This window comes from Sylvia atricapilla, chromosome 3 (assembly GCF_009819655.1).
Source record: "Sylvia atricapilla isolate bSylAtr1 chromosome 3, bSylAtr1.pri, whole genome shotgun sequence".
NCBI classification, from domain to species: domain Eukaryota; kingdom Metazoa; phylum Chordata; class Aves; order Passeriformes; family Sylviidae; genus Sylvia; species Sylvia atricapilla.
In genome coordinates this window covers 112,879,938-112,905,091 of record NC_089142.1, presented here as the reverse complement: position 1 = coordinate 112,905,091, position 25,154 = coordinate 112,879,938, and the positions used below count along the sequence as shown (strand labels likewise).

The 25,154-nt window shown below is 48.3% G+C and overlaps 1 protein-coding gene across 2 annotated transcripts in view; it reads left to right on the top strand.

Annotated features, from left to right (window-relative positions):
• LOC136359776 (phosphofurin acidic cluster sorting protein 1-like) overlaps window positions 1-25,154 on the top strand; it is a 51,311-nt gene that overhangs the window by 18,502 nt on the left and 7,655 nt on the right. For both annotated transcript variants that reach the window (XM_066316713.1, XM_066316714.1), the window contains exons 2-9: window positions 12,991-13,078; window positions 17,966-18,055; window positions 18,364-18,489; window positions 18,702-18,864; window positions 18,997-19,088; window positions 21,057-21,137; window positions 21,912-21,971; window positions 22,600-22,751. In XM_066316713.1, the coding sequence (XP_066172810.1) occupies window positions 12,991-13,078; window positions 17,966-18,055; window positions 18,364-18,489; window positions 18,702-18,864; window positions 18,997-19,088; window positions 21,057-21,137; window positions 21,912-21,971; window positions 22,600-22,751 (852 nt within the window). The remainder of the gene's footprint in view (window positions 1-12,990; window positions 13,079-17,965; window positions 18,056-18,363; window positions 18,490-18,701; window positions 18,865-18,996; window positions 19,089-21,056; window positions 21,138-21,911; window positions 21,972-22,599; window positions 22,752-25,154) is intronic.

The window sequence follows — 25,154 nt, the reverse complement described above, 5'->3', positions numbered from 1 at the left end:
ATGTGTTGTTTCCTCAGATGGAAACACTTGGAGAATCAATCACAAAGGCAGTTCAATGATCTGCCTTACAGCACCTTCACAGCTTGGCGTTGCTGGATGCTGAGCCTGCACCGAGTGTGCCAGCTGTTCTGGTGTCCCTTGGAGATCTTCCATTCATAAGATTGAGCTGGACTGATCTTCCTTAGGCTTGCAGTGCTCTTGCCAGAAAACAGGCTACCTGGCAGTCATCCAGGTGCTAAAAGGGCTTTGCTGTCAGTTTTCTGAGTGTGGTGGTCTCCTGTGACATGGATTTGTGGAGTTGCTGTGGCAACTTGCATAGGTTGGGTCAAGCCCCTGCCTGGTTTCTGGTTTCCAGACTGACTTTGCTCTTCATCCCACCTTGGAGAAGGGAGACTGGGGGCTGGGCTTTTTTTCTTTTAAATAATATTTTAAACACATTCTTTTTATGCATCATGGGTTATTATGTGCATATCTTGATTGAAATTTTCTCATTTTTTCCTCAGGATCTGATCACCCATCCCAGCATAATAGTCTTGTTTTCCTGTTTCTTGTGAGGTGCCCTGCACTGTTGTGTACTTAGTGCTCAGGGCAAGCTAAACATGCATTGTCTCTCAAGAGCTGTTCCAGCTTTTATTTTCACTCTTACAGGTTCTGCATAACTGATATCTTGATTAAAATATAAAACATGTAATTTTGTCTCATTTATGGGAAGTTGAGTAGCAAGTGGGGAGAAAAAGATAAGCTTAGTGAAAAGCTACTTGGAGTTCTGTGACAGCAAGAGTTGCTTATCTTTTGGGCTTGATATGTGTCTGGTTCATCATCATAAGAGTTTAGAGTTGGAGATTCTGGACTGAGGACAGCAGAAGTGCCTTTATATTGTCCCGGTCATGTGGTTCATTTAAAGTAACTTTTGACTTAACTTTACACAGCCTTGAGCCTGAGATGTTCTGGGTATTGTACATCTCTGATAAAAATAACAGAGAGGCAAATATGTGCTCGGGACTGGGATTGTTGCAGAGCTGATAGTGATCTCAGAAACCACAGGAGTGTCATGTTACTCAGTTCCTAGATGGAGATGCTTTGAAATGCCTGTGTGAAATGCTCCAGGGCATTATGAACCTGCAGCCTGCATGTTGCAGAGACCACACATGGATAGAGAAGAGCTGTTCATTGAATGGTAACACAAGTTCTGATCTTCAGGCTGGGCACAGGACTGTACGCATTGGGTCTGTACAGTTAACTCACCTGTGAAGAGGAAGTGTGTAGGGGAGCTCTGGCACATTTGGATTGGGTTTGCAGTCCACCATGGGTCTCCTGGGTACGCCACAAACACACCTGAGTATCTGTTCTCAAACTCCTGTGGAGGTGAGGATAAATGTAGCAGATGGAGGGAGACTGGGAGTGATGCTGGGGGCACAAAATCACTTTTACTTGTTTCTGCTTTTGCTCTTTGAGAGTCATCTTAAATATTTGTATTACATCTCATTGCATTCTGTGTCTTACTTGCCAAGACTGGTTGCCTTAGTCACCAGGGCTGTGGTAACTAGGACAACAAGATTAAGCAGGCAAATGTAGAAATAATGGTAATAAATTTCTCAACTCTTCCTTGCAATTGGCTTGTATGAACAAATACCCTGCATGTAGGTGAATTGTGTCAGCAGTCTGTTCTCCCTTCCTGCCTGACACATGCTGAAATGCTGCTGGTGGCACTATCCTAATCGAGCTGTGCTGCTGCCCTCCTGCAGCTGGAAATAAGCCAGTCAGGGCCAGGTGAATGTTGCTGTCCACCTCCTTGCTGCAGCATGGCAGCCTGTGCTGGAGCTGGGGCAGAGGGCAAGGGACACTAGAGGCAAGCACTTGTGTGCTCACTACCTTGGTGGCAGATTCTGAGTGGGAAGTGTGGGACCAGTGTGTCTGCTGGGATAGGGAGGCTGCCTTACAGTGTTGGGGTTGACTGGTGGGTTCCATGCAGTCACTTTCTTCCACAGATGTTGTCCTGTCCTGGAATAGTTATTTACATGTTGATTTGGTTGCTCGCTGTTGAAGTGAAGAGAGTGTGGGAAATGGTAATTGTTGTCTTATTCCTCTTATTCCTCAGGATAGTGTTTGCACTGTGGGTATAGTTGGAGGTCAGCTTTTGATGCAGTTTTGCTTTGCTTTGAGAGCAGGCTGTTTCTATCCCACCAGGTAAACCCAAAATCCTGGCTTGGGACAATGAAGTCGTATCTCCCACTGCACCTTTGAAACATGCTGCTCCTGGAAGCTCCCACTGAGCTGCGTCTTGCTGTGTCCACCCTTTCTGCAGTAACAAACCCAGTCCTGTGTTCTCTCCTCTAGAAAGCTCCTAGCTCCATGAATTTGGGATAGCAAAGCACTTGCCTAGTATTCTTCACTGCTTTGTGCATTGTTTTTCTTCTCCCTGCTTGCTTCTGCCAGTTGAACGTGACAGGGAGCACAGTAAAGGGATTCCCTGGATGCACAGGCCTCTTTGTGGGTATCCAGTGCAAGCTTAATAGGCTCTTTTGAACACTTATGACAATCTCTGATTGATCTTTCATGTGGGGGAGGAGTAGGGTGATTGCATCCAAGGAGTTGTGCTAACAAAAGACCTTGTGCTTTGGTACCTGCCTTCCTGGGGAGCAGCTTCCTCTGCCTCTTCTCCATATGTGATTATCCTGAGGAGTGCATTCACCTCTCCTTTGAACTGGCAGCCTGTTTATAGCTGCAAGCAGCATTTCTATTAAGGAGCTGTCAGATATTTCTGGACTAAGTTTTTTGCTTTGAGTGGTGCCCTTTTGGTATGTCCAGATCCTGGGCCTTTAGTTATGTTTCTTTTTCTGATGTTGCTTTGCCTTGACTTTTGTCCTCTTAAAAACTGTAACTGGCTGCAATTTCATAGTCACTTGCAGTCTTGTTTCCTGCCCTTACTAACCACTGTTAGATTAAAAGATGTCCCCTCATGGCTGTTTTGAAAACTTTTCAGAATTAGTCTGGGCTGGAACTAGCTTTTATTTCTTTAATAGGCTTGTTTTACAGTTTGATCAGTGAACCAAGCAAAGCTACGTTTTTGTCTCTTCTGCTTCACTTGGCTGGTGCAGAGCTTCCTGTGGCCCAGCCTCAAGGTAGTATGTGCACTAGCAGATGTTTTTCTGTGTAAGCCTGTGTACAAAAGCTGCGGACAGCTCATTTCAGAAATGCTTAATGACTTCCTGTATAAAATTTGGAGTACTTAGAGAGAAAACAAGGGTGCTGCATCTGAACATATATAGAAGGCAGCATATGCCCAGATAATGGGCATGAACGAGTGCCTCTGTTGCACCAAGTGGTTCTGTGTGCAGCTATTGTGCAGGAGATCCTTCACTTCAGCCATAGATCCCTGTGGGTTGGTGGGAAGGATTGTATGATAAATCACCTGTCTCTCCATTTCCTGAGTTCTTCAATAGGCATTCTGGTGCTTCAGTGAGCGCTACAAAACCGTACTTTGAAGAGACAAAGTGGTTGGTAGGGTGTTGAACTTTTGAAGTATTTTACAAATTTAAATTTTCTTAGTCAGGGTGTCTTTGGATGGCTGCCTGTGCCCAGTGTGGCTGTAATACAGGATGTGGTGAGGAGGCACTGCAAGTTATTTATGGACCCTTTTGTTAGGGGAAATGTGTGCTGTGGTAGCTCCTGGCTCTGCTTGCAGCTTGCTGAGAGGGTGAATGGGCACAGTGATCCATGGAAAGAATGTCCTGTTCCAGTGGGACAGCGTCTGGAAGTGCAGTGTCATCTGTTCAGTCTGTGTGCTGCTTGCTGGGGCTCCCAAGGGCCCTGCCACCCTGTGAGGAGCTGTCTTGACACTGCTGAGCCCCAGCTGCAGCACCTTGGACAGTAGGGACAGCGTGCTGGGAAATCTTGTGGTGCCAGTGAGCAGGAATGGACAGCAGCTGCCTGTATGCTTTGTCTGGAGGGGACTCTGAGGGGAAATTTCCTCTGCTGTGGTCCACTGGAGCTCAAGCTGGTCCCTGGACACATTAATTTTTGCAGCATAGCTGCAAATCATGCTTTTTGATTCCTGCTCCCAGAGAACCTGATGTTACAGAGTCAGTGGACATGGACAAAAAGCAGCATTGCTGGCCTTTTCTGGTAAATACCATGGTATTCCTGAGCTAGGGAATTTAGCGTGAGCTATAGCAATGTGTACTGCCCTGTCACTTCCACTCCAGCTGCATGGGTTGTGTGGCATCCTGTTGGGTGGAAACAGCCCAGAAGCTTTGTATTGCAGTAGTGTTCCAAGATGGATGTCTCTGCCAGGAGGGGCTATTTTTGAAGGTGAGGAGAAGCAGTGCACACTGGAGTGTTAGCAGGTACCTCTGTGCTAAAAGGAAAACTGCTGTTTAGTACCAGGTAAGCTGCAGCTCCTTGTTGAGGAGTGTGAGAGAGCTCTGGCATGTCTGTGTTAGGTGACAGGCTGGAGTAGCCAAATGTCTATCTAGGCAGATCTCAGGTTTTTCACTCCATCCTCTGATCTTGTTTTCATCACTGAATGCACAGACTGATTGCTCTTCCATGATTTTAACAACTGCCCTTTCATAACTTCCCTGCTTTTCACACAAGGGTTTATTGTATGTGGTCTGCACAATGGCCTCACTGGTCTAGATCAGTAGCTTAAGAGACTTGTGCAAGAGAGATGTTTATAAACCTGTTGGGAAACAACTCTGCTAGGCAGAGTTCTGTATTGAATTCTGTCTGGAGAGAGGAGACTTGCTGGGAAGGGGAGGCTGAAATAGCCCTGCCAGTGCTGACAGGCCATGCTCATCCTGTCTGGGAGTTTGAGGTTCTGGTAGGTTTGGCATCACAGTGGCAGCTGCTCTCTCCTCCTGCAGTGGGACTAACCATGTGAGGGGGAATGTCCCCTCAGATCAGGGTAGGAAGGTTGTGTATCTTGTGTGTGATCAGCTCTCCAGGCTGGCAAAACTCATGGGAGCTCTGAATCCACAGCAGGGAGGATCAGGGGGAAGCAGTCCTGAAATCAGGAGGTGGAATTTGGGTTACATATTGATGTTGGCCATCTGTCTGTCTGCTGCCTACAGTGTCCCACACTTTTCACAGATACAAATCCACAACACAAACAGGTAGCAAGCCAGGGAGGTCCACTTCTTTTTGAGGCTGCCTGTGTTACTGAGTCTGAAACTCTGGAGCTGTCTGTAGCTATGGAGCCTGTAAAGGACAGTTATGTGCTTTGGAGCTGTTGGCTGCAAGCCTGACCAGAGGGAATCCCAGAGATCTTTGCTAGTTTGAGAGTGTCGCTGCTGTCCGTGCTCACGGGGGGCACTGGAGAAAAGGGAATGCTCCTGTATGGCCGTGGACAAACATTTGTGTGAGTTTTGCTGTTGCAGCCAGGTTTGCTCTGTCGTGGTTTGGGATCTCCTGGCCTCTGCATTGGTGCCCTCCTGCCTGGAACAGTCTCACTATGCCATGGGCAGCAAACAAGCAGAGAGATGTCGATGTTAGTTCCTGTCCTGAGTAGCTGTTCTTTCATTGGGAATGCAGTGTTGTCGGTAGTTCTAATCTTTGATGTGCCTTGCTAGCACGATAACATTTTGGCAGCCCAAAAGCAGCTGAAAGCCTGTAGTAGATGTAGCTTTTAGGAAAGAGAAGCACAGCACTGCTGCTGGTCCATCTGCCACTCCTGGTGTGACTCCTTGGGTGTGGGGCTGGTGAACACTCAGTGATGCATGTTGGCTGACCTCCTTTAGCAGGAGTGTTTCTATAGCATAAGCTGCTATAACCTTCCTGTGAAGGAAACTGTGGCTGGTCCAGGAACAATTTTGGCTGTAGTTTGGCTACGTGTCAGATACCAGTTTTGAAACCCTGAGGAAGATGATGATTTTGTGTATCTTGTTAGGTATTTAGAAAGATTTTTATATTCTCTTAGATAAATCAAACAATCTATTCTGTAATGCTGAATCAATCTTAATTCTTCCAGATAAAATCAGTGAGTCCAGTACCTTCTGTGCTTTCCTCCCTTACACCTGGCTGCTTTCACACTGGCAGCTCTAATGGCTGTTGCTGGAGGTGACTAGTAGCTACTGCTGCTGGCTGAGACATGCAGAGTGTTGCTGTGCTTTCTCTGAACCTCCTTATCTCCCTGGTGCACCTGACCCAGCCTGGAATGCCTGCTATGCCTTGTCCTGACTGTTGTGTCTCTGGGACACGACCTGCCCTGTTCTGTGCCTCTGTTGAGAGTGGCTGTGTGCTGTCTCAGTGGTATTGCAGTACATGAAATACATCTCTGAGGACAGAGGAGCGCTACGAGCTTGTGGAGGAAGAGAAGATGGTTCTTGGAAGGCCTCTGGGTGCCAGTCAGATCCCCTGGGCAGAGCTGTGTGTGGTCCCTGCAGTGGGTGGGAAAGCTGCTTTCAGAGTGTTTAATAGAGCAGCTGGGTGCTGACCAAAGCAGAGATCGTCTGCCCAGAGAAAAGAGAGTTAGGCACTCCTCCAAGGGCTGACTGGAGCAGGGCATGTCTGATAAATGTGCATGCACAGTGAGATGGTGATGTTTGATGCAGTTAAGAATGGCCTGCCTGGTCAGATGAGAACAGTGGGGGCTGATGGTGTGGATTTTCCTTTCCATGGGGATAGGCAAATGAAAAAAAATGAGGTGCTCCAATTTGGTACAGTGGTGCTGAGGTCCCATTTAATGCACTTCACTGGCCTCTTTTCAGTGATTGCAGTCTATCTTGAATGGCCATTCCAGAGGGGAAATGCTAACCAGGACAAAAGGCTGTGAGGAAAACTAGGCAGCTGCAAGAAGCCAGCCAGGAAGACAAGGAAAGGTAGATGTATCTGCTTGCAGGACATTGTTTTCTTCCTGTTTGCCTCCTGACTGAGGATGAATTGCTGGATGATACCTTGCTCTTGGTAATGTATATCCTGCTACTGATTCCTGTTATTCTTCTCCCCAGCATGACTTCGCCTATCCTCCTCCCCTGTAGTGCAGCCAAGTTGATGCTGTGGGGACAAGAAACCCCTTCCTTTGCTGTTAAAGCCCTCAAAGACAAAAGGGAAGAGGGTGTAATCTGGTCCTCTGGAGTGCCTGAGCATTGGCCTTGGGTTTGGTCTGTCTAGGGCACTTGGATGGAGGTGGGGTGATGGAGGGGAGGAATAGTCTTGTGGGAAAACAGGCTGGATTTTTAGAGGCAGGCAGAGCTGTAAACTGTGAAATGCTTCACAGGAAATGAAGGGGCATAACAACCTGGGGAGGTTTTGTCTTCTGTTCTTTGTGCCTTAGGATTTCCTTTGTATATGTCACTTGGGCATTGGGATAGGTCAAACCTGCTGCAATTTGCAGTAGCAGAACCCTGCTCTGGATCCAGCAGCAGGGCAGACATGTGCTATCGGTAGCAAGCTGCTGTCAGCCAGGATGCAGATGAGCTGAAATGTGTCTTTTATGGCAAGGAGAGGAATGCTGGTCAGCACTGGGGCTGTTGTGGTTCACACCTTGTACAGCTCGGCTGAGGGACCTGAGACACGGCAGGTATTTGGTGGCTCTGCCCTAGCTCCTTCCTTGCTGACCCCAGGAGGATGCTGTCGTGTTTTTTGGCCTTTGTATCCTTGTGTTACACATCTTTGGTGCTTTACTTGCTCATCGCAGGCTGCAGCAGTAGCTGGAGGGCAGAGTGGCAAGTGTTGTGCTAGCAAGCCTTGAGTCCTCTGTGTCTCTTTCCCTGGGGAAGCTCTCGGAGGAGGCTGACGTTGGCTTTTTCTCCCAGTCCATCTGTAACTGGCACACTACCCGTCCTGATTCCCGCTGAAGCTGCTCCTGTCCCAGTTCATTGCTCTGCTGGCAACAGGGACTGGGTTTCCGAAAGTGGAGTAGGTCTCTCCTCCCTTCTGCGTGCATCGGTGGTGTCTCACGCAAACGCACCCCTCGGGGCTGGGGAGGATCTCGCTTTCAGGAAACCGTGGCCCATTTCGGGTGGTGTCCCACCGCTGGCACACCCTTTGTGTGCTCTCCCCTTGCCACCTGCTCGGGCCCGTGTCCGAGGTGAGCTCTGTGGTCGGATGCGCTTTCACGAGCCGCTCGGTGGCGCCGGCCGGGTGCGTGTCCCCGTGTCCCGGGATCGGGGGCCGGCTGCCTTGTGCCCTCTAGCGGGAGCGTGTTTCGGGAATAGCTGCTGCTCCAGCGCCTGGCAGGGGCAATGCTGCATGCTACAGCAGCATCGGGAGCCCCGTGGAAATCCCGGCATCTTTCCAGGAGCCCGCTCTCAGAGTTTAATATACCTCCTTGAAGGGAAACCTGAGCTGTCAAAGTCAGGGAAAATATTGAAGAGCAGCTAAACTGACGCTATTGAAGGCTTCGTCCACATCTGTGCGTCTAATAAGGGTGGTGGTGCTGACAAGGATGCACAGAGGGACAGTGCTGGGAAAGGTGGATGTCTTCTAGCATTTGTAGGTGACATGGAAACTGCAGGAAAACCCAAGGCCCCTGGCGGCTGCCACTTGGAGAAACCAGTGCAAATGTTCAGGGAAAAACAGTCTTGTCCAGAGAATGAGCTGCCACTCCCAAGTGCTTGGGAAGCCAAACTGAACTGCCCAAGATATCAACAGAAAAAGAGAGCATTTAGTAGGCTTGACCCGTAATTTGGGGATAAGAACTGGCTCTGGGGCACAGAGCAGGGTTGGGCCGTGACTCTGGATGCACACTGGACTCTTCTGGCTTGTTCCAGCTGCAGTGTGGACCATACCAAGAGCAGATTCTCCAGATGTTCAGCACATCAGCTGGAACCCTGCTTTATTATTTGGATGAGATTTTCTTTGGACTTGTACTTATAATAGTGTACTTATAGTATTAGTAATATAATATATAGTAATATTGTACTTATAGTAATTACAATAATGTTTATGTATACTTTGGAAAAAATTCTAAAAGTATATTTTTATACATGTACGTTTATATAAGTAAGAGGGTTGTAAACATACAAATGATATTTGAAGACTTCCTCCATAATGAGGAGGACTGTTTTAGTTGCTCTTAAGAAGATTTGATTAGTTCTATTCATACATGAAGGGCATCACCTGTGACCCAGTTTAGTGACACAGTCAGAGCAGCAGAAGGCCTTTTTGCTTTTCAAAACAACATTTTTTTTTTTTAATTTGGGGAACACACTTGATTTCTTCAAGGAGGAAGCAATGCAAAGAGTACTGCCCAAGCAGGAAATTGTTGCATAATGCTTTATATTACCCCTTCAGTGAAAAGGAAAGCAAAAATCTACCTTTTGTTACGGAAAAGATAAAAAATAGATAAGAAAATGCTTTAATGTTGCCTTGCTCTGGTCTCTAGGAGGTAGGGGATTAGGTCCATTGAATCCGCAGAGAATTCTGACAGTTACTGCACTGCAATAAAAATATAAAATTGAGTGAATTGGTTCTTGAATAATGCATACATGACTTGGTATAACAAATGAGCATGCTTGTAAAATGGATTCTATACATCTGTGTATCGCTCTGGCAAAAAATGGGGGCACAGTGCAGCTCTGGCCAGACTTCAGCTGTATCCGAGTTTAAATGTTTAGGATTTATTTTGGGGAAGAGTAGAGGCCATAGTTAAGCTCCCATGTCTGGTTACTGAAAAGCAGATATGAGGATTTTTCAGAATTGTGGGATTTCATCAGCTGTGGTTTCCTGGGTTATAGGGAATTGACTAAGCCTCTGACAGAGGCAACTAATAATGAAAACACTGAACTTGTCACATGGGGCCCAGAGAGGGAACAAGCTTTTAAAGCAATAAAATGGTGTCTGCTCCTTTTCTCGGCTCCTAGATTATACAAATCCCTTCAATCTGTACATACATGAAGTACACATAGTGGAATGATAATGCAGGAACTGTGACTGCATCACAAACCAGTTGCATATTATTCCATTCAGTTGCATTGGGAAAACCAGCCTGTATCTATTCCTTGGAGAAAAAAATATTCAGTTTGTTGGAATCAGCACAGTTACCTGTGGTCCTGGATGGTCAGATAGGAAAGCTTCCTTAACAAAAGTAAGGAAAGTGTGTGTCCTCTGTGACCTCTTGATTGGATGCTTTTGCAAACAACCGCTGGAGGCAGTGCTTTGCTGCTGGCACTGAATTTCACAAAATGCATGTGGTAAGAGCTTTCTTTTTCAAGATAACTACAGGCCAGCTTGGTGAAAACATTACAGCTGTTTCAGGCAAACTTCAGAACAAAGCTCCAAATTCATCATTTAGTGAGGGAAAGAAGGCAGCATATTTTAAGATAATACCAGGGAACAGTGAGTACCTCTCACCAATAAATGACCAGTAGAGGAGTGTAGGAGTACTGAGGTTTCAGGAGACTGTCAGACTGCCCTGTTGGAGCTCATTTTCCATTGTTGCTATCAGAATGTTCCAGTCATATTTACCACAGCTCAGTATAACAGAGGTCCCTGCAGTGGTTCCGTAGCTCAAGAACAGTTGCTACTTGTTCTGTTTAATTATAGGAGCGAGTAAATCCAGATTTGTAGTTTGTCTACCAAAAAGTGTTTTTCAGGGATCACACTGTGATCAGTTCTGGACAAAACCATGAGGTAGTTGTTGTGGGATTTGGCTGAAATGTTCAGAGCAGCATCTGATCACTGTGGATTGATCCTGTCTCGTAGATATCTGCAGAGATTAGTATGAGACCCTCTGCTGCCCTGTACTGGCACCGAACACTCAGCACTGATGTAAATCTGGGTGATGCAGGGATTGGTTAAGTAACAGATCAAAAGAGGATCATCAGGGACAGTCAAGCTGCTTAAAAATTGTGTGCTCTTGCGCTGCAAGTACATTCAGTTTCTTGAACATGCATGTTAATCCCTGTGGGAAGGGTCGTGGTATTTTAGAAAGCACTGTTTTGAGAAGGGTTGGAGCTGCAGGGAGGAAGCTATACCTTTGAGTACCTCATGTCTTTGAGTGCTGCATGGAGGAAGAGCAGAGAGTGGAAGGGGGGAACCACATTCTGGCACATGGTATGGAAAGGATATGGGCTAGACTACAGCATCTCTCACTGTGTGAAATAGGTCTTGAAAGCTGGAGAGGGGTAGAAAGAGAAGAGTCCCATATCAGAGATGAAAGAGCTGCCCAGGTTGGCAGAGCTGACTGGCAGGCATTCATTCTTCCCCTGGAAAAAATACCAGGTAGTGCCTCAGAGAGGAGCATGAAGAGCTAATGAGTGAATTATTTTTGGGTAAGTAGTGTGTTTCTACAGTGAGGACAACTGCCAGGTAGAATTATAACCTTTCTACATTCTCCAATTAAGACTGAATGTCCTTATGCAAGTTTAATCTTTAAGGGATAACTTTTCCATGCAGATAACTATTGTGACTAAATTAGTGCTGCAAGGAAAATTTGAGTAGATGTACTGTCCTTGTCTTACATGTTCAGGCCTCATTTCTCTCCGTGACTTGTCTAGTGACAGTCACAATTAGCAGTGGTTAGTGGTGGTTGTTAGCTGAGCTTAGCCTCTTTGCAAGCTTTCCCTTAGTACATCTGATGGAGTTGCTGTGCCCCTTTTTCTGGGAGGAGCTCGGTCCCCCCCCTCTCTGCCTGAGAGGTGCCTCTTTGTCTTTGGCCGTGCTCCCCACAGCTCACCCCTGACCGTGCCTAAGTATTTTTGCAGAGGGAGAAACCTGCCTCAGATAGTAAGGTTTCTCCCTTCCTACAAACAAGCTTGGGGGAGAAGGGTGGACAGAGATGGGACCACTTACTGTACTGCTGGGGTGCACGGTGTACAAGAGCTTAGAGTCTGTGCTTTGGGCTGAAAAGAATGCAGCCATGTGGCAAACAAGTGTGCAGAGCTTCCCTGCACACCAGCCTCCTGACTTCTGGTCTCCCCTAGGAGGGACCAGAACATGAAGGGCAGAGCAGCAGGGTTGCAGTCACCATCCAGGAAACCTTCTGCACAAGCTAAGTTATTTTAGAAGGGAGGACAGGGACATGGTAGGAGGTGAGTGCTTGCCAAGCCCTAAACCTGATCCCTTTCTGCTGTAGTTCCATCTCTGGGATTGTTCTATGCTGCTGCTGTACATCAGCATAGCAAGAGCAGGTTTTTCCTTTAAAAATAAATAAAGCAAGCCTTCAGAGAGCACAGTGTGTTAGACAGAAAGTCATTTGGTAGTAGCCAAATCTGTTCTCCAGTCAGGTTCTCCATGCAGACCTGACTCTCAGGTCCAGCATGCTGATACCCACAAGAAGTCCTAGGACCCAGAGTCTACAGCAATGCAGCTGTGGAGCACAGAGGGTAATTTGCAAAACATCACTGCGCTCTTACCGTGTGTAAAGCCATGTCTGGCTTAGCTCCGTGACACAGAGTTCCTTGTAAGTAGTCTCCATGGGAGTCCTGCTGCAGGCTCCTTGGTAGGACGTTGGAGTGGCTGGCTGTCTCACTGGCACTGACTATTCCTTCCTCTCACTTAGCCTCAGGATCCTTCCTAGCTTTTTCCTGGAAGTGCCACTTACCATGCTGAGTCCCCAATATTTGAGCTGCTCAGGGTGGCTGAAGCTGTATGAAGCCTCCTGTGGGGCTGCTTCTCGAGTCAGCTCTGTGTGGTACCGTGCAAGAGAAGAGCTGAGTTGTGATGTCTGCATGGGAACATTTGCTTTAACTAAGTCCAAGATAAGAGTGGATTTAAGTGCTTTGGTTTATAAATAAACGGTGCTGTGGCCAAGGTAGATTTAAGCAGAGCTGGCAACAGCCCTGCTTGGGAAGGGATCTCTTTACCACATGGCCTGCTGTTGGACTTCCTGTTGCATGCTAATCCTTTAAGCCTGCTTTAGCTCTGTTAATTTTCCTTCTTTCCATTTTTCCCCAATGGGCTGTCTCTGTGGCGCGTGAATGCTGGCGTTCCTAGGCCAAGCTTGTGCCTGCAGCTGGGCCAGGCATCCAGGCTGCCTTCCTGGGTACCATGTGGCAGGGCCCCAGGGATGGTGGTGCCTGAATGTGTCCCATTTTCTCTGTCTTACAGGCTCTGCAGTCTGCGCCTGAAGAAACTCACGGTGCTGAAAGAGCTGGACAAAGAGCTGAGCTCTGTGCTTATCGCTGTGAAAATTCAGGTAGGCTCTTCTTGGTGCTGCTTGATGGCAGTGAGCCAAGCCCATCCTTGTGCCCTCTGTGAAGTGCTGGTCTGCAACCAACCCCTCTGTCTCACTTAGTATGCTCAGGGAGATTTTGGCTCTCAGGCAGGTGGAAGTGATGCCCCAGGGACAGCAGCAAGATAGCTGGTGCTGGCTTGTAATGGGAATGAGTTTGGTTAGGCACTGGAACAGAATCTGTCATGCCTCCCTGCCTGTCTCCGTCAAGGCCCTCTTCTCAAACTGCTGTTTGGGGTTTGTCATCCCACTGTTCCCTACCCTTTAAGAGAGAGTCAGTGCTTGATGGTTTCCAGCAGTGCCTTCCATCCAGATCACTCCCTGGGGAGGGAAGGGTGGGAAGGGAAGGCTGCAAGGGATCAGTGTCTCTGTGCATAATGTTCTGATGACATTTGTACCCTGTCTGACCTCACAGTTGCCTCTAATATCCCTTCCCTTTCCCTGTGCATCCCTGCTAGGCCTGGTGCCTCTACTGGGAACCAGGCAGAAGGGAAGGGAGAATGTATTTGTCACCAAGGGGACAGGAATTTGCCACCGTCCTGATATGTGAGATCCCTCCACCCTATCTGCAACTGGTGGTGGAGAGATGGGTTCCTGGGGGTGCAGGCACGTTCTTCCCACCTGCCAAATGACAGCATGGAAACAAAATGTATCTGGAGTGTGCTGCTGTGGCCACAGCTTCCCTGACCCAGCTGGGGTGCTGGTGTCCTTCCTTCGTTCTTGTCAGCTGGCACGAAAGCAACTGATCCCGTTGAAAGCACCGTGGGCTGGCAGCTCAGCAGCTTTGTGCTCCCACAGAGCTCTGTGTGCCGCACACATTAGGATCCAAATCCTGGATTAGTGCTGGAAGCTGCAGCATTAGTGGAGCTCTGGGAGCTGGAGTTTGCCTTCATGGCAGACCTGATTCACTCGCACAGAAGAAACTGAAAGGCAAGTGTGCGAAACCTGGGGCAGGACATGAGGACAGGAGGAGGCGGCTGTGGTCCACACACTGCTGGTGAGTGCCCCACATTGCTGGCCTTTCCATCACTGTATGGTGTCATTCAGGAGAGCCGGAAGCCCTGGGACCCCTGAGACCTGTGTCCCTTTGGTACAGGCTTTAGCAAGGAAACAGCCTGAGCAGCAGGGAGCTGCCTGGCTTGCCCTTGGAAACATGGAAGCAATCAAGGCTGGGCCACAGCTGACAGCAGCACAGGACTGGAGGACAGGCAGCCAGCTGTGCGTCCTACTTGACTGGGCTGGGGTGATCCCTGACTTCTCTCCTGTGTGGTCAGCCGAAGCTGAATGTGCTTCTGTGTCCTGGGGAACCTTGGGTTCCTGCCCAGCCCCACTTATGCTGGGGCTGATGTGTGCTGGGTGTGCATGTCCTCAGCTACAGCCCTCACACACTGCAAATGTGGGACTGTGCAAGAGACTGCACAGTGGGACTCCAGCTCTTTGAAACAGACCACCCCCTTCCCTCCTACAGGCCAATCTTGCACCCTGATGGCAAAAGAAATTAATAGGCCTCAGCAGTTTGAAGCCACAGGGCTCTTTTTCCTGTCAGAGAATGGCGGCTGGATTCAGGGATTCAATTCCAACATGGTCACCTCTCTCTGCATGGCCACGTAGCTGTGGTTGCATGCTGGTGTAGGCTCCCTGCAAAGCTGAAGAAAACAAGGAGAATGCTTTTGCCCACATTACCCCATGGCTCAGCATTCCTTGTGGGACTGGGCTGAGTTTGTGTGCCTCCCCAGGCTGCTTCCATCTGCCTGACCAGCCTCCTTGGCAGGGTTTGGGACTGCTGGAAGGCAGATGGAGGCTGTAGGCAGCTTCAGCACTGCATGCCTACAGAGTGGCCTCAGATGGATCCATTCCTCCTGCTCCTCTCCTAGGTAACAGATGAGTCACACTAGTAAGAAACTGTTTGAAGGCTTTCCAGTGAGCATTCCATCTTTTGGATGGAAACAACTGATGCACATAATTTATAAAGGACCTGCAAGTTCCCGAGGGGGCAGCTGGGGACTAGAGAAAAGGAGTGCTATATTTCTCTCATTTCAGTAGTAGTTTTGTTAGGGTCAGGAATCTGAAGGGCAGATTGCATGGAAATAAAGCTCTGACCCTGTCTGAATGGGGCTGCCACCCAGACAATAGCTCCAGTGCTGGAGACAGTCTGCTTAAAAGACATGCATGACCCAAAGGACAGTGTAGGCCCGTCCAGAGCTGCTGATCTCCTTTTCACTATGCCCTTCTGGTCTTAAAAGACATCTTCCAAGGGTGCCATGTGCTGCTACCTGCTCCTGCATCTGAAAAAAAACACTGTCAGGGGAAACTTTCTATGTCTACAGAACGTACCCATTTCCTAGAGGTGATTTGAATATATAATGTTCTATAGATTTGAGTGAGATAAAGCCTGAACTACTGTGAAAAAGGGGATTTGCTCTCATTCACTTGAGTGGTTTTTAAACCTTTATCCCTTATTACTTGTTTTAATAGACTGGAGACATCATAGAACATTTCCTTCTGTGTGTTGTTCAGCGTGGCACCGAGAGATCTGGATGTGCTGGCTCAGCTCCATAGAGCTGCAGATACCTGCCTTGGTATCCCAACTGATTATGGCATGAAGGGAAACACAGTGTTCCTCTCTGCAAAGAGACTGTAGGTCACAAATACTCTGTCTTGAGCCATGAATAGAGGAAACAATCAAAGAAAGAAAGAAGAAAACAAGCCCCAGCACTCCCAGAACTTTCAGCTCCTGTGACAGGTGTTGTGGATGCAGATCTTCCTGCATCTGGCTGCAGGATTCGGCTGGTGACTCAGGTTCAAGCCTTGGTACTGCTGTAGACAGATGGTATTGGCAGTCACTACATAGCAGACAAGAATGTGTGCTGTGAAATAGGCCGGGCTAAAAAGGTTGTTTGAGTCTGCCAGGCCCACTGCCCCAACCCTACTCCCTGAAGGAACTTGAGTTTTTTTGGTCTTCCTTACTATACAGAGTTTTCTGTTTATCCCTGACTCATGCTTTGTTTCTTACCTCTTTGTAACTACTTGTAGCATTTTTCACTCCTGCCTGAGCAATCCTAGCTAAACCCTAAATTTGTGTATTATATTAATGGGCTGTTCTCTCCTAAAATGCACCTTCAGTGCGAATTCTGGTTAGTGTTTTGCTGTCTGCCTAGTCCAGTACTTATATTAGTTGTCTCTCATTTTCCAGATGTGGTATGCTGTTCTAGCCTCAACCCTCTTATAAACCAAACCAATCAGGACAGATTTCTACCTGAAGTTTGGGATTGTACCTTGCAAACCAGACCTGGGCATCATGTACCTGTGTACTGTAGTGAAAGCTCCTGTGTGTTTTCAGTTCCTAGGCAGTAAAAACCTGTGACCACCACTTGTTGCTATTGCTTTTCCCTTCCTTGACACTCTTTGTCATCCATGATTTTCACTGTAACAGTTTGATATTAAGTTTTTCTGTAGCACTCATAGGGGGACTCAACTGTTCTGCAGAGAAATTGGTCTTGCCTGACATTACTCAAGTTACAGAACAGCTGAGCTACATCAGGTGCTCAGTGCCATGTCCAGTTGAGGTTTGAATTTCTCAAAGGATGGAAGTCCTCAGCATGATGTCCTTGTCCTTGCACTGTGATAATGAAGCGGCTTTTGTCCCAGTCCTTGCAATGCCACAGAGATGTGCACTGGCATTTCACTGAGGGATTGGATTCACCTAGCTTGGATTGAGGCTGGGCACGTAACTTCCATAGTGGTAAATGACAGTAAGGCACAGGACAGCAATGTTTATGAAACCATTACTTCCTGGACACACCACTCAGGATATCCTCATCTTTTCTTTGCCATAAGTCATTCCCCAGAAACAGCATCTTCAGAAATAGAATTGCACTTCTACTTGTGTTTTGATGAAAGATTGAATTTTTGGTGGATATCTCTGCAAAAAAGAGCAAATGGTAAATGTGCCAAAGTAAATAGTCACTGTCATTGTGACTGCCTATCATCTGTTATCAGAGAAGAGTTAAGGAAGGGTCAGTGTGTTCTTGGCCAGGAAAGCTCACAGATGGTGAAGGGGATGAGCTCCACCTCCTCTCTTCCGTTTTAGGAAGACCTTTTGGAGGAAAGTCTTGCTCCTGGCACCATCTCTGGGAACAGCCTTGCAGACGGCTTTTGAGAGGTGGGTTGTGCCACCCTGCAGCCAAGAGGGCCTGGTGCATTCAGACAGTATTTTTCTGCCCCCAAGTCATTCGGTGTCTCTCTCAGAAACCAAGACATAGAGATAGGGCAGAGTTAAAGGAAAGAGTTGGAGTGGGAACATGATTAGAGTGCCTCTGTTACTGCCCTCCTGGTAAAAACCATTTCTATATGTAGAGAGATAAAGACTGCTGCCTGAGGAAAAGACTAGAGAGTTTTCTGAGACATAAGCTGTTCTCCTGGACATCCTGACTTGGTGCCAGCAGAGCCAGCCAGCCAGCTAGCTGTGCTTAGACATGGATCTGCACTGTGCCTGTCTGCTTGGGGGAGAGATGTCTCCAGGACCTGTCCCTTTCCTGGCCAGGCAGTGTTTGTCCTGCATGGCTCCCTCTGGCTCCAGGAGTGTCCCTCCATGATATGGGGCTGGCACACCAGCTGCAGAGAGTTGAGCACAGCAGGCTTGTGAACAGCAGCTGCTCCCTGGCAGGTGGGGAAGGAGAAGGGGCCTCTGGCAGCTTTTGCAAAGTGTTGCTAGGCATGTGAAAGTGGCTCTGAACAGAACAGAGTCAAGGCATTCTCTTTTCCCTTGTGGCCTGAACACCATTGTCTTGTGTGTGTGGTGCAGTGGAGTCTGTGCTCGAGCTCAGTGTGTGTCTGCCAATCTTGTTGTAGGGTTCAAAGCGAGTCCTGAGGTCCAATGAATACGTCCTCCCGCCTGGGGGCCTGATGGAGACTGAGCTGGAGCTGACCTTCTCACTGCAGGTACCTGCTGTTGCCTGATCCCCTGGGCTCACTTACCTGGCACTTTTCAGCAAGCAACAACCTCGGGGCTAAGTGTGAAAGGCACAGCCACTGTGGTTGGCCAGCTGCTCCGTTGCTCCAGGGACTGTTTTGCTGGGCATTGGGATTCAGAGGATAGTGGATAGGTGTGGGTGGCGTTTGAGAGGCACCTCAAAGCTCAGCAGGTCAGATCCTGCTGTTCCTGAGCACAAATGAAGGGTTTTTCTGCCTGTGTGTCGTGCTGAGCCTTGCCCCCATGCTGCCACGTTCTGTGTGCTTCCCTTCCTCAGTACCCACACTTCCTCAAGAGAGATGGCAACAAACTACAGATCATGTTGCAGCGGAGGAAGAGATACAAGAACCGCACCATCCTGGGCTACAAGACCCTGGCCGTGGGAATCATTAACATGGCTGAGGTACAGGCTGCTGGGAGCAGGGGACTCCCACATGGCCTTCCTGTGTCAGCTCTGGGCAGGGAGCTGGGCTGGTGGACAGGGACTCATTGCTGTGGGTGTTCTGGCTTCTTGGCTGGGTATAATATAGATAATATAATATATATAGAGGGTGGGCTGCCAGCTGCCACTGTGTCACCCCATCAGGGAGCTTGTCTGTCTGTCTGTCTGTCTAGGTCATGCAGCACCCAACGGATGGCGGGCAGCTCCTGGGCCTCCACAGCAACATGAAGGATGTGAACATTCGGGTGGCTGAAATCAGCATCTACTCTCTATCCAGTCAGCCCATCGACCATGAGGATGGGAATATCCCCTCAGGTCCTAAAATCAAAGCTTCAGGTGTGTTTAGTGCTCAGACCTGCAGGCAAATGTTTGGGACACAGCTAACAGAGTGCCAGCCATGCCAGTCCTGTCACTGGAGCCATGATGGGCATCATGCTTAGCTGGGGCATTTGCACTGTGTGCTTTCAGATCGCTCTCCAGACATTGATAACGACTCTGAAGAAGAGGATGACAGCTTTTCCTCAGAGCAGGAGGCCAGTGATGATGCTGTGCAGGCTCAGGTAAGGGAGGGCCTGGCAAGATGCCTTATGTCCTGATCCAGTGTCTGGGGCAAGAGTCAGGCATTGAGGTTCTTGATCATCCTGAGCCCTCTCATCCACTTGTAAACATTTGGCATTGTTTCAGAGGGCTGAGAGCCATAATACCTGACTGCAAAAAGAACTTTGACAGCAGTGGGCTGCTGTCAAGTCCATGGTAAGGCAATGGACTTTGGAGAGCCATAGATCTCATCCATCTGTCTCTGGAGCTGCCTGGTCTGCAGCAGAAAAACCCTGCTGAGCCCTCCATCTTGCAGCATGATTTTCTCCCTGTGATAGCAGGTCAGAGACTCCTCACTGTCTGAGAGAGAACAGGGATTTTGGCAAGAAGTAGGTCTGAAGATGGTCAGAGGTGGCAGACCCATCCCAGCCCTATGACGAGCTGTGTCACTGCTATTTGCTGTGCTCTTGTTGTCATGCCTGTGCTCAAGGCCACGAAGAGCCCTGTGGCAGTGTGCTGATAAAGCACAGGGACAAACCCCTGTTCAGGGTTGTTGTGGTCTGAGGGTAACTGAGATTCTTAGGGCAGATTAGAGTAAAACAGCACTGGATGACCAGTGTTTATAAATAAATATCTGTGGGCCAGGTTTTTTTCACAACAACTTGGCTGCAGTGGAAAGGAGGTATGTGGCCATTTTGGTTATTATTACCTGTAGTAATACAGCAGTGTACAAGTATAAAGATATCACTTGAGAAAATACATAAGAAAAAGAAAGAAAGGTAAAGAAAGGATAAGAGTAGATATCGGAGAGGAAAAATATCACCACTTGTGCATTCTGACTTGATAGTTGCTTAGTCAAAGTGATGGTCACAGTCTAGATGGAGGAAGCCCCTGAAACAGAGAATTCAGTGGTTAATATACATTCAGGTTTAGGTGGGAATGCCCAGGTTCCTCCCCTGGAGTGGGGCCTTCTACACCGTCTGATGTAACACTGTGGATCTGATGCAACACTGGGGATTAGGTGCAGTCCTCTGGTGAAAGGCCTCAGAAATGAATCTGAGGGTGCGTGGGGGGGGTCTTTGATAGTTTGGCACCTTCTAAGACACAAGAGTTCTCTCTCACTTCAGTGTAGTTGAGCCAGTTATGCCCCATCAGAAGGGATGAATAACTTCAGGCCTAAGGGAGGGGAGGGATGGGGGAGGAAGTTTTACACCTGAGTCACTTGTGTAAGGGAGAATATTGGCCTGATGAAAAGCATTGTCCCACCCAGCAGGGTCTGCTTCTTGTGGCTTCTTCCTTTATCTGGCTCAAAACCCAGGTTGTTGCTAAGCCAGGGCTGGTTTGTCAGGGTCAATCTCTGGTGATGGCTGCTCACTCCTCTGCACTTAGGCTGTTCTTATGTAGATCAGGGGCTTCTCCACCACACATCCAAAAATTCTTCTCCTCCCCTTCCATTTGCTGGGTCTCAGCAAAGCACACCTGCTGCTTTTGCAAATGGCCATTCATTCAATATGGTTATCATTTCAGTCTCTCACAAGGATCCCCCAGATTACCTGTCCCATCATGCTGGGTCAGTACATCAGGGGCCCGTGTCTCTCTCGGAGTTGGGCATGTTGTTAAGGCTAATCCCTGGAAAAAATGTTTTTTGTGATTCATGTGCTGTGCTCTCTGAGCTAACTCTGGGGAGGAGAGAGCAGGAGAACAACACACGGGTCCTGAGGAGGCTGTGTCTCCTCTTAATCTTGCTGATACATTCTTCTCTGGAGGGTCATGGGGACAGAAGTGCTGGGAAAGAAGGTCTGAAGAGGAGCAGTGCTAAGGAGAGAGAAGGAGCTCCATAGAGGGAGGTAGCAGAAATGAGAAACAAGGCTTTGGGAGCAGAGTGGGTCAAAGCTTTTCAAAATGAAGGGCAAATGTGGGTCAGGAAACTTTTAGGAGGTGCTGCTCCATGAACTTAGTTGTTCCAATGTACTGTGACTTTTTGCCTGCAGGATCTGTTCGATGAAGAGGAAGAGTTGAGGAAAACCAAGAAGGCCAGGAGGAAAATGAGCCGAACCCCATCAATAACCAGAGTAACATCAGCATTTACCACATGATCAAAGGGTTGGAAGGGGATTCACTTTCTCCCCTCTCTGAAGGCAGTGAGGGAAGGGGGAGATGCTGGCACTGGTTCAGAGCAGGGGAGAGAGCCCTTGGCTCTGAGAAGGAGCAAAACTCTAGCTGTTAATGAGCTAGCTTATGGCACAGAGCTGTATCCCAGTTCATGGTCTGTACTGTGTTCAGCCTGGCTTTATGTCACTGGTGGCCTGGTGCAATATAGTTCTGACTTGGTGCAGTCACCTGGTCTCTTTCCTTTCTGGAGGAAAGGGAAGGTAGGTGCAAGGAAAGCTGAACTATTAGCAGCTCCTCTGCATGTCTGCAGAAGATCAGGAGCGTCTCTGCCAGACCCTTGCTCTCCAAACTTCTCATCCCTGTTGACTTCAGCCCTGCAGATCCCTGGCCACCTTCTTCCTGAGTTTGTTTCCCATCTTTTCTTGCTCAAAGGCAGTATTGCTCAACCAGGTGGTCTGGGGAGAAACAGGATTTAAATGAAGTGCTATTCCAGCCTGTAGCAGAGAAAATATGAGTCCTTCCATCCTCTCTCATGCCCAGACAGTGGCTTCTTGTGGAGTCCAAGGTAGTCGAAGTCCTACAGCAAATTTAGAGAGAGAGAGAGAACAATCACAGCTGACCTTGGAGGTCTGGACAGCATGTTAGAGAGAATAACCATGGCCTGTACGTTAGTGAGCTTGGAACGTGGTTTGATAGTTTTTCTGATCTTTTTTTCTTGCCTTATTTTGTTTTAGCAACCAAACTTCAAGCAGAAATTTGTGGCTTTGCTGAAGAGGTTCAAAGTGACAGAAGAGGTAAGAAATAGGAAATCTGCCCCATCTGGCAATGTCTTCTGCAGATGTGTAGGTGTCAGAGTGCAGGTTCCCACTCACTGGGAGCACAAGGCTCTTGAGCTCAGGGATGTGCCAAAGATGGTGTGAGACATGGCAGACACTAGGACATGGCTTTTCCAAAGCCTTCTGCCTCAAGAAGGCAGCTCTGAGCCTTGTGATCAAATCAAAAAGCTCGTTCTTGTTGTGGGGAGGTGCCCAGGGAAGAAGAGTGCTGTCACATGCTGACTCTGCACCAGGAGCTGGCATTGCAGGAGCAATCCTGTCCAGTCAGACTGACTGCAGGCTGACATCAGCCTGTGGACAGCTTCTTGTGTGACTGCCCAGCCTGAGTGTGTAGCACAGCCAGTGAGGGTCCTCCCAGGTGTCCTAACTGCCAGCAGGTGTGATGGCTGTCTGAGACTCATTTGGATGTTATGCTCATGGCACCTTCCTTTGGCCCAGTGACAATGTCACTGAATCCTTCCACAGCCTGGATTTGCCTCCCTGAGGTGCCAGCAGTGCCATGGTGTGACAGGCAGCTCGTACTTGCCTGCTGTGGGGTGCAGGTAAATCCAGGGCTCTTCACTGCTCTCTGGGCTTGCTCCCACAGGTCCTGGACTCTGACCCTGTAGACCAGACCCAGGAGGTGGAAGAAGACCTGGGCTTGCTCTATGACAGCCTGGAAGAGTGCAACAACAGTGACAGTGGCCCAGAGATCGAGGACAATGAGAGTGTGCACAGCACACCCAAGCCCACCCTGAGGTAAGGGTTGCAGGCAGTCTCTGGCCAAGAGCACAGCCCGTGGCATCTTCAGAAATGCTCTCCAACACCTTTCTGTTGCTTGGGCTAACGTAGGCATTGTCTTGTCTCCACTCCCATTACCATCTTCTATTGGCACCACTGGCTCCTCACTCAAAACTGCCCAATAAATCTGATTTCCTTCACATTTAGTCTCATTTTTCTCATTTTGCCAGCCCAGCATCTGGCACTGATCTACTGGTAGAGTCCTATTTGATCTAAGCCCGGCTTCTCCTAGCTCTTATCTTTCTGCCAGCAATCCTGGTGTTCTCTGAGCTCTCCACGCTAGCATGCCTGTCTTTTGAGCACTTTGTGACTGCTTGGAGCAGTCCCTGTGAGATGTGCATGCTGTGTTTCCACCCTGTGTGGAGATGTGACTAGCAACCATCAGCACTGTTCCTCACCCCATTCCCTGGGCACTGGTGGCTTGCTCTGCCAAGAACTGCTGACTTAGCACAGAAGTCTCTAGTGGATCATGCAGGGAAACCAGGCTTTGCTCCCATGTCATCTGTGTTCACCTGGCCTCTCTGCTCGTGGCTCTTGTGCTTTTGTGCTGTCTTTTTGTGAAGAAATTGTCCTTTGTTGTCTTTCCACTTGACTGTGTCATAGTGCACTGGGTCTCTTGTAGTCAAGCCAAGCTCACTTGGCATTGTTTCTGTAGTTGTTTTATATAGAATCATAGGATCATAGAATGAGTAGTTGGTATCCCTGCTGAAGGTACTTAGCAGGAGTAGCAGGCATAGTTTCCCACAGACAAATTGAAATTAAATCTGCTGGTTTCTGGAAGCCATGGGCCACTTGGAATAAAGCAGGAACGTGATAGAAGTCGTGTTTTCCACAAACCCACAAGTCATTGTGAAGGAGAAAGCAGGCACATGGGCAGGCTGCTTAAGTGATCTGCTTGGACTCCAGAAGGAGCTTGTCATGGTCTCTCATCAAAGGATACAAGTGTGCTGTGAGAGAAAAATAAAGGTCTTTCTGTGGTCAGATGTTTCATGTGTATAAACCATGAAACTGTAAGAAAAGTCTGTTGTGAGTATTTAAATGTAAGACCTCCATCTTGGTTCTCCAAGTGCCTACTTGCAAACATCTGGTCACTGGAACAACATTGCAGAGTGAGTGCTGGTTTGTGCTGGTGCCCACCATTAGAGTCTTCCTGGGGTGTTTGGTGCTGTTTCTGGAAGGACAGCCTGTTGGCCTCTGAGCTGTTCTTCATCCTGTTCATAAAGTGTCCCTGGCTTGGTTTGGTCTCTGCTGCCTCAGTTTCTAGCAGTGCTGAGTGTGTCCCTTGAATTCACAAGAGAATATTTGCAAAATTCTGGGACTGTATTTTTCCTATGGAGAGGTAGAAGCTGCCTGCCAAGGTGTTTCATGTAGACTTCGTGGTTCCCAAGTGCTGTGTAGCCTTCTCAAGGGGTAAACTACAGCCCAGCCTGTAAAGTTGAGGTGATGCTGACATGGGATTTCTTGTCACAGACAGCCTTGCTGGACACTGTAAACATCTCTGTGAAGGAAGGGCACTAATGGTGTGCAGTGGCTGGTGCCCTGGATTGGGCCAGTGGTGCTGGGAGCTGATCCTTTTGATCAGCCAGGGAGGACACACAGCATCAGTTGGCTCCTGCACTGGCTCCAGTTCCACTGGAGCTGGAACTGAGGCTGTTAGGCAGGACCTCCAGTCAGACCTCTTGACTGAAGGTCAAAGGTGAAGGAGCAGATGTCTTCATAGGTCACTGGGAAAATGGATGAGACAAGAGAGGCTAAATTCATTCAGAACAGAAGGACTGGACTTTACTTAAATCTCAGCGTGCTGAGACGTGGGCTTAGTCATGCCTGTAGGAGGAGAGTCTTTAAACTACAGAAATGAAACTGCAGGAAATTGCAGAGGAGCTCTGTGCTTAATGCAGTGTCCTCGAGGGATGATGGAAGTTTCTGAATTGCAAGTGAGGGAGGGCACAAACAAACACAGCTTTCATGGGGAAGGGGGAGACAGCCCAATTTAGATCAAGTGTTGAAAGCCAGAGGAAGTGTAATACAATCTAGACACATCCAGTGTCTAGGAGAAAGGAGGGAATGGAGATACCACTTTGTGATGCCAGTGGCACCGAGGGTATGTCACATTCTGGTGGGATTACTTGGGACAGTATAGAGGAGCATGGAGGAGATGCTGATTGAGAGGTGATCTGTTAAAAACTTACATATTTCTCTGGTTTGACTCTTAAGTTACTAATATAGTCTGTATGAATTGTATTTCTGGCTGGGAAAAGGCAAGTGTAGAGTAATGACTGTACAGAGTGGTGACAATGCCTGAGGTTTTGTAGCAGAGAATGGAGAGGAAGAGAGAGAAGAAATATGTTAGTAAAAGGAGAT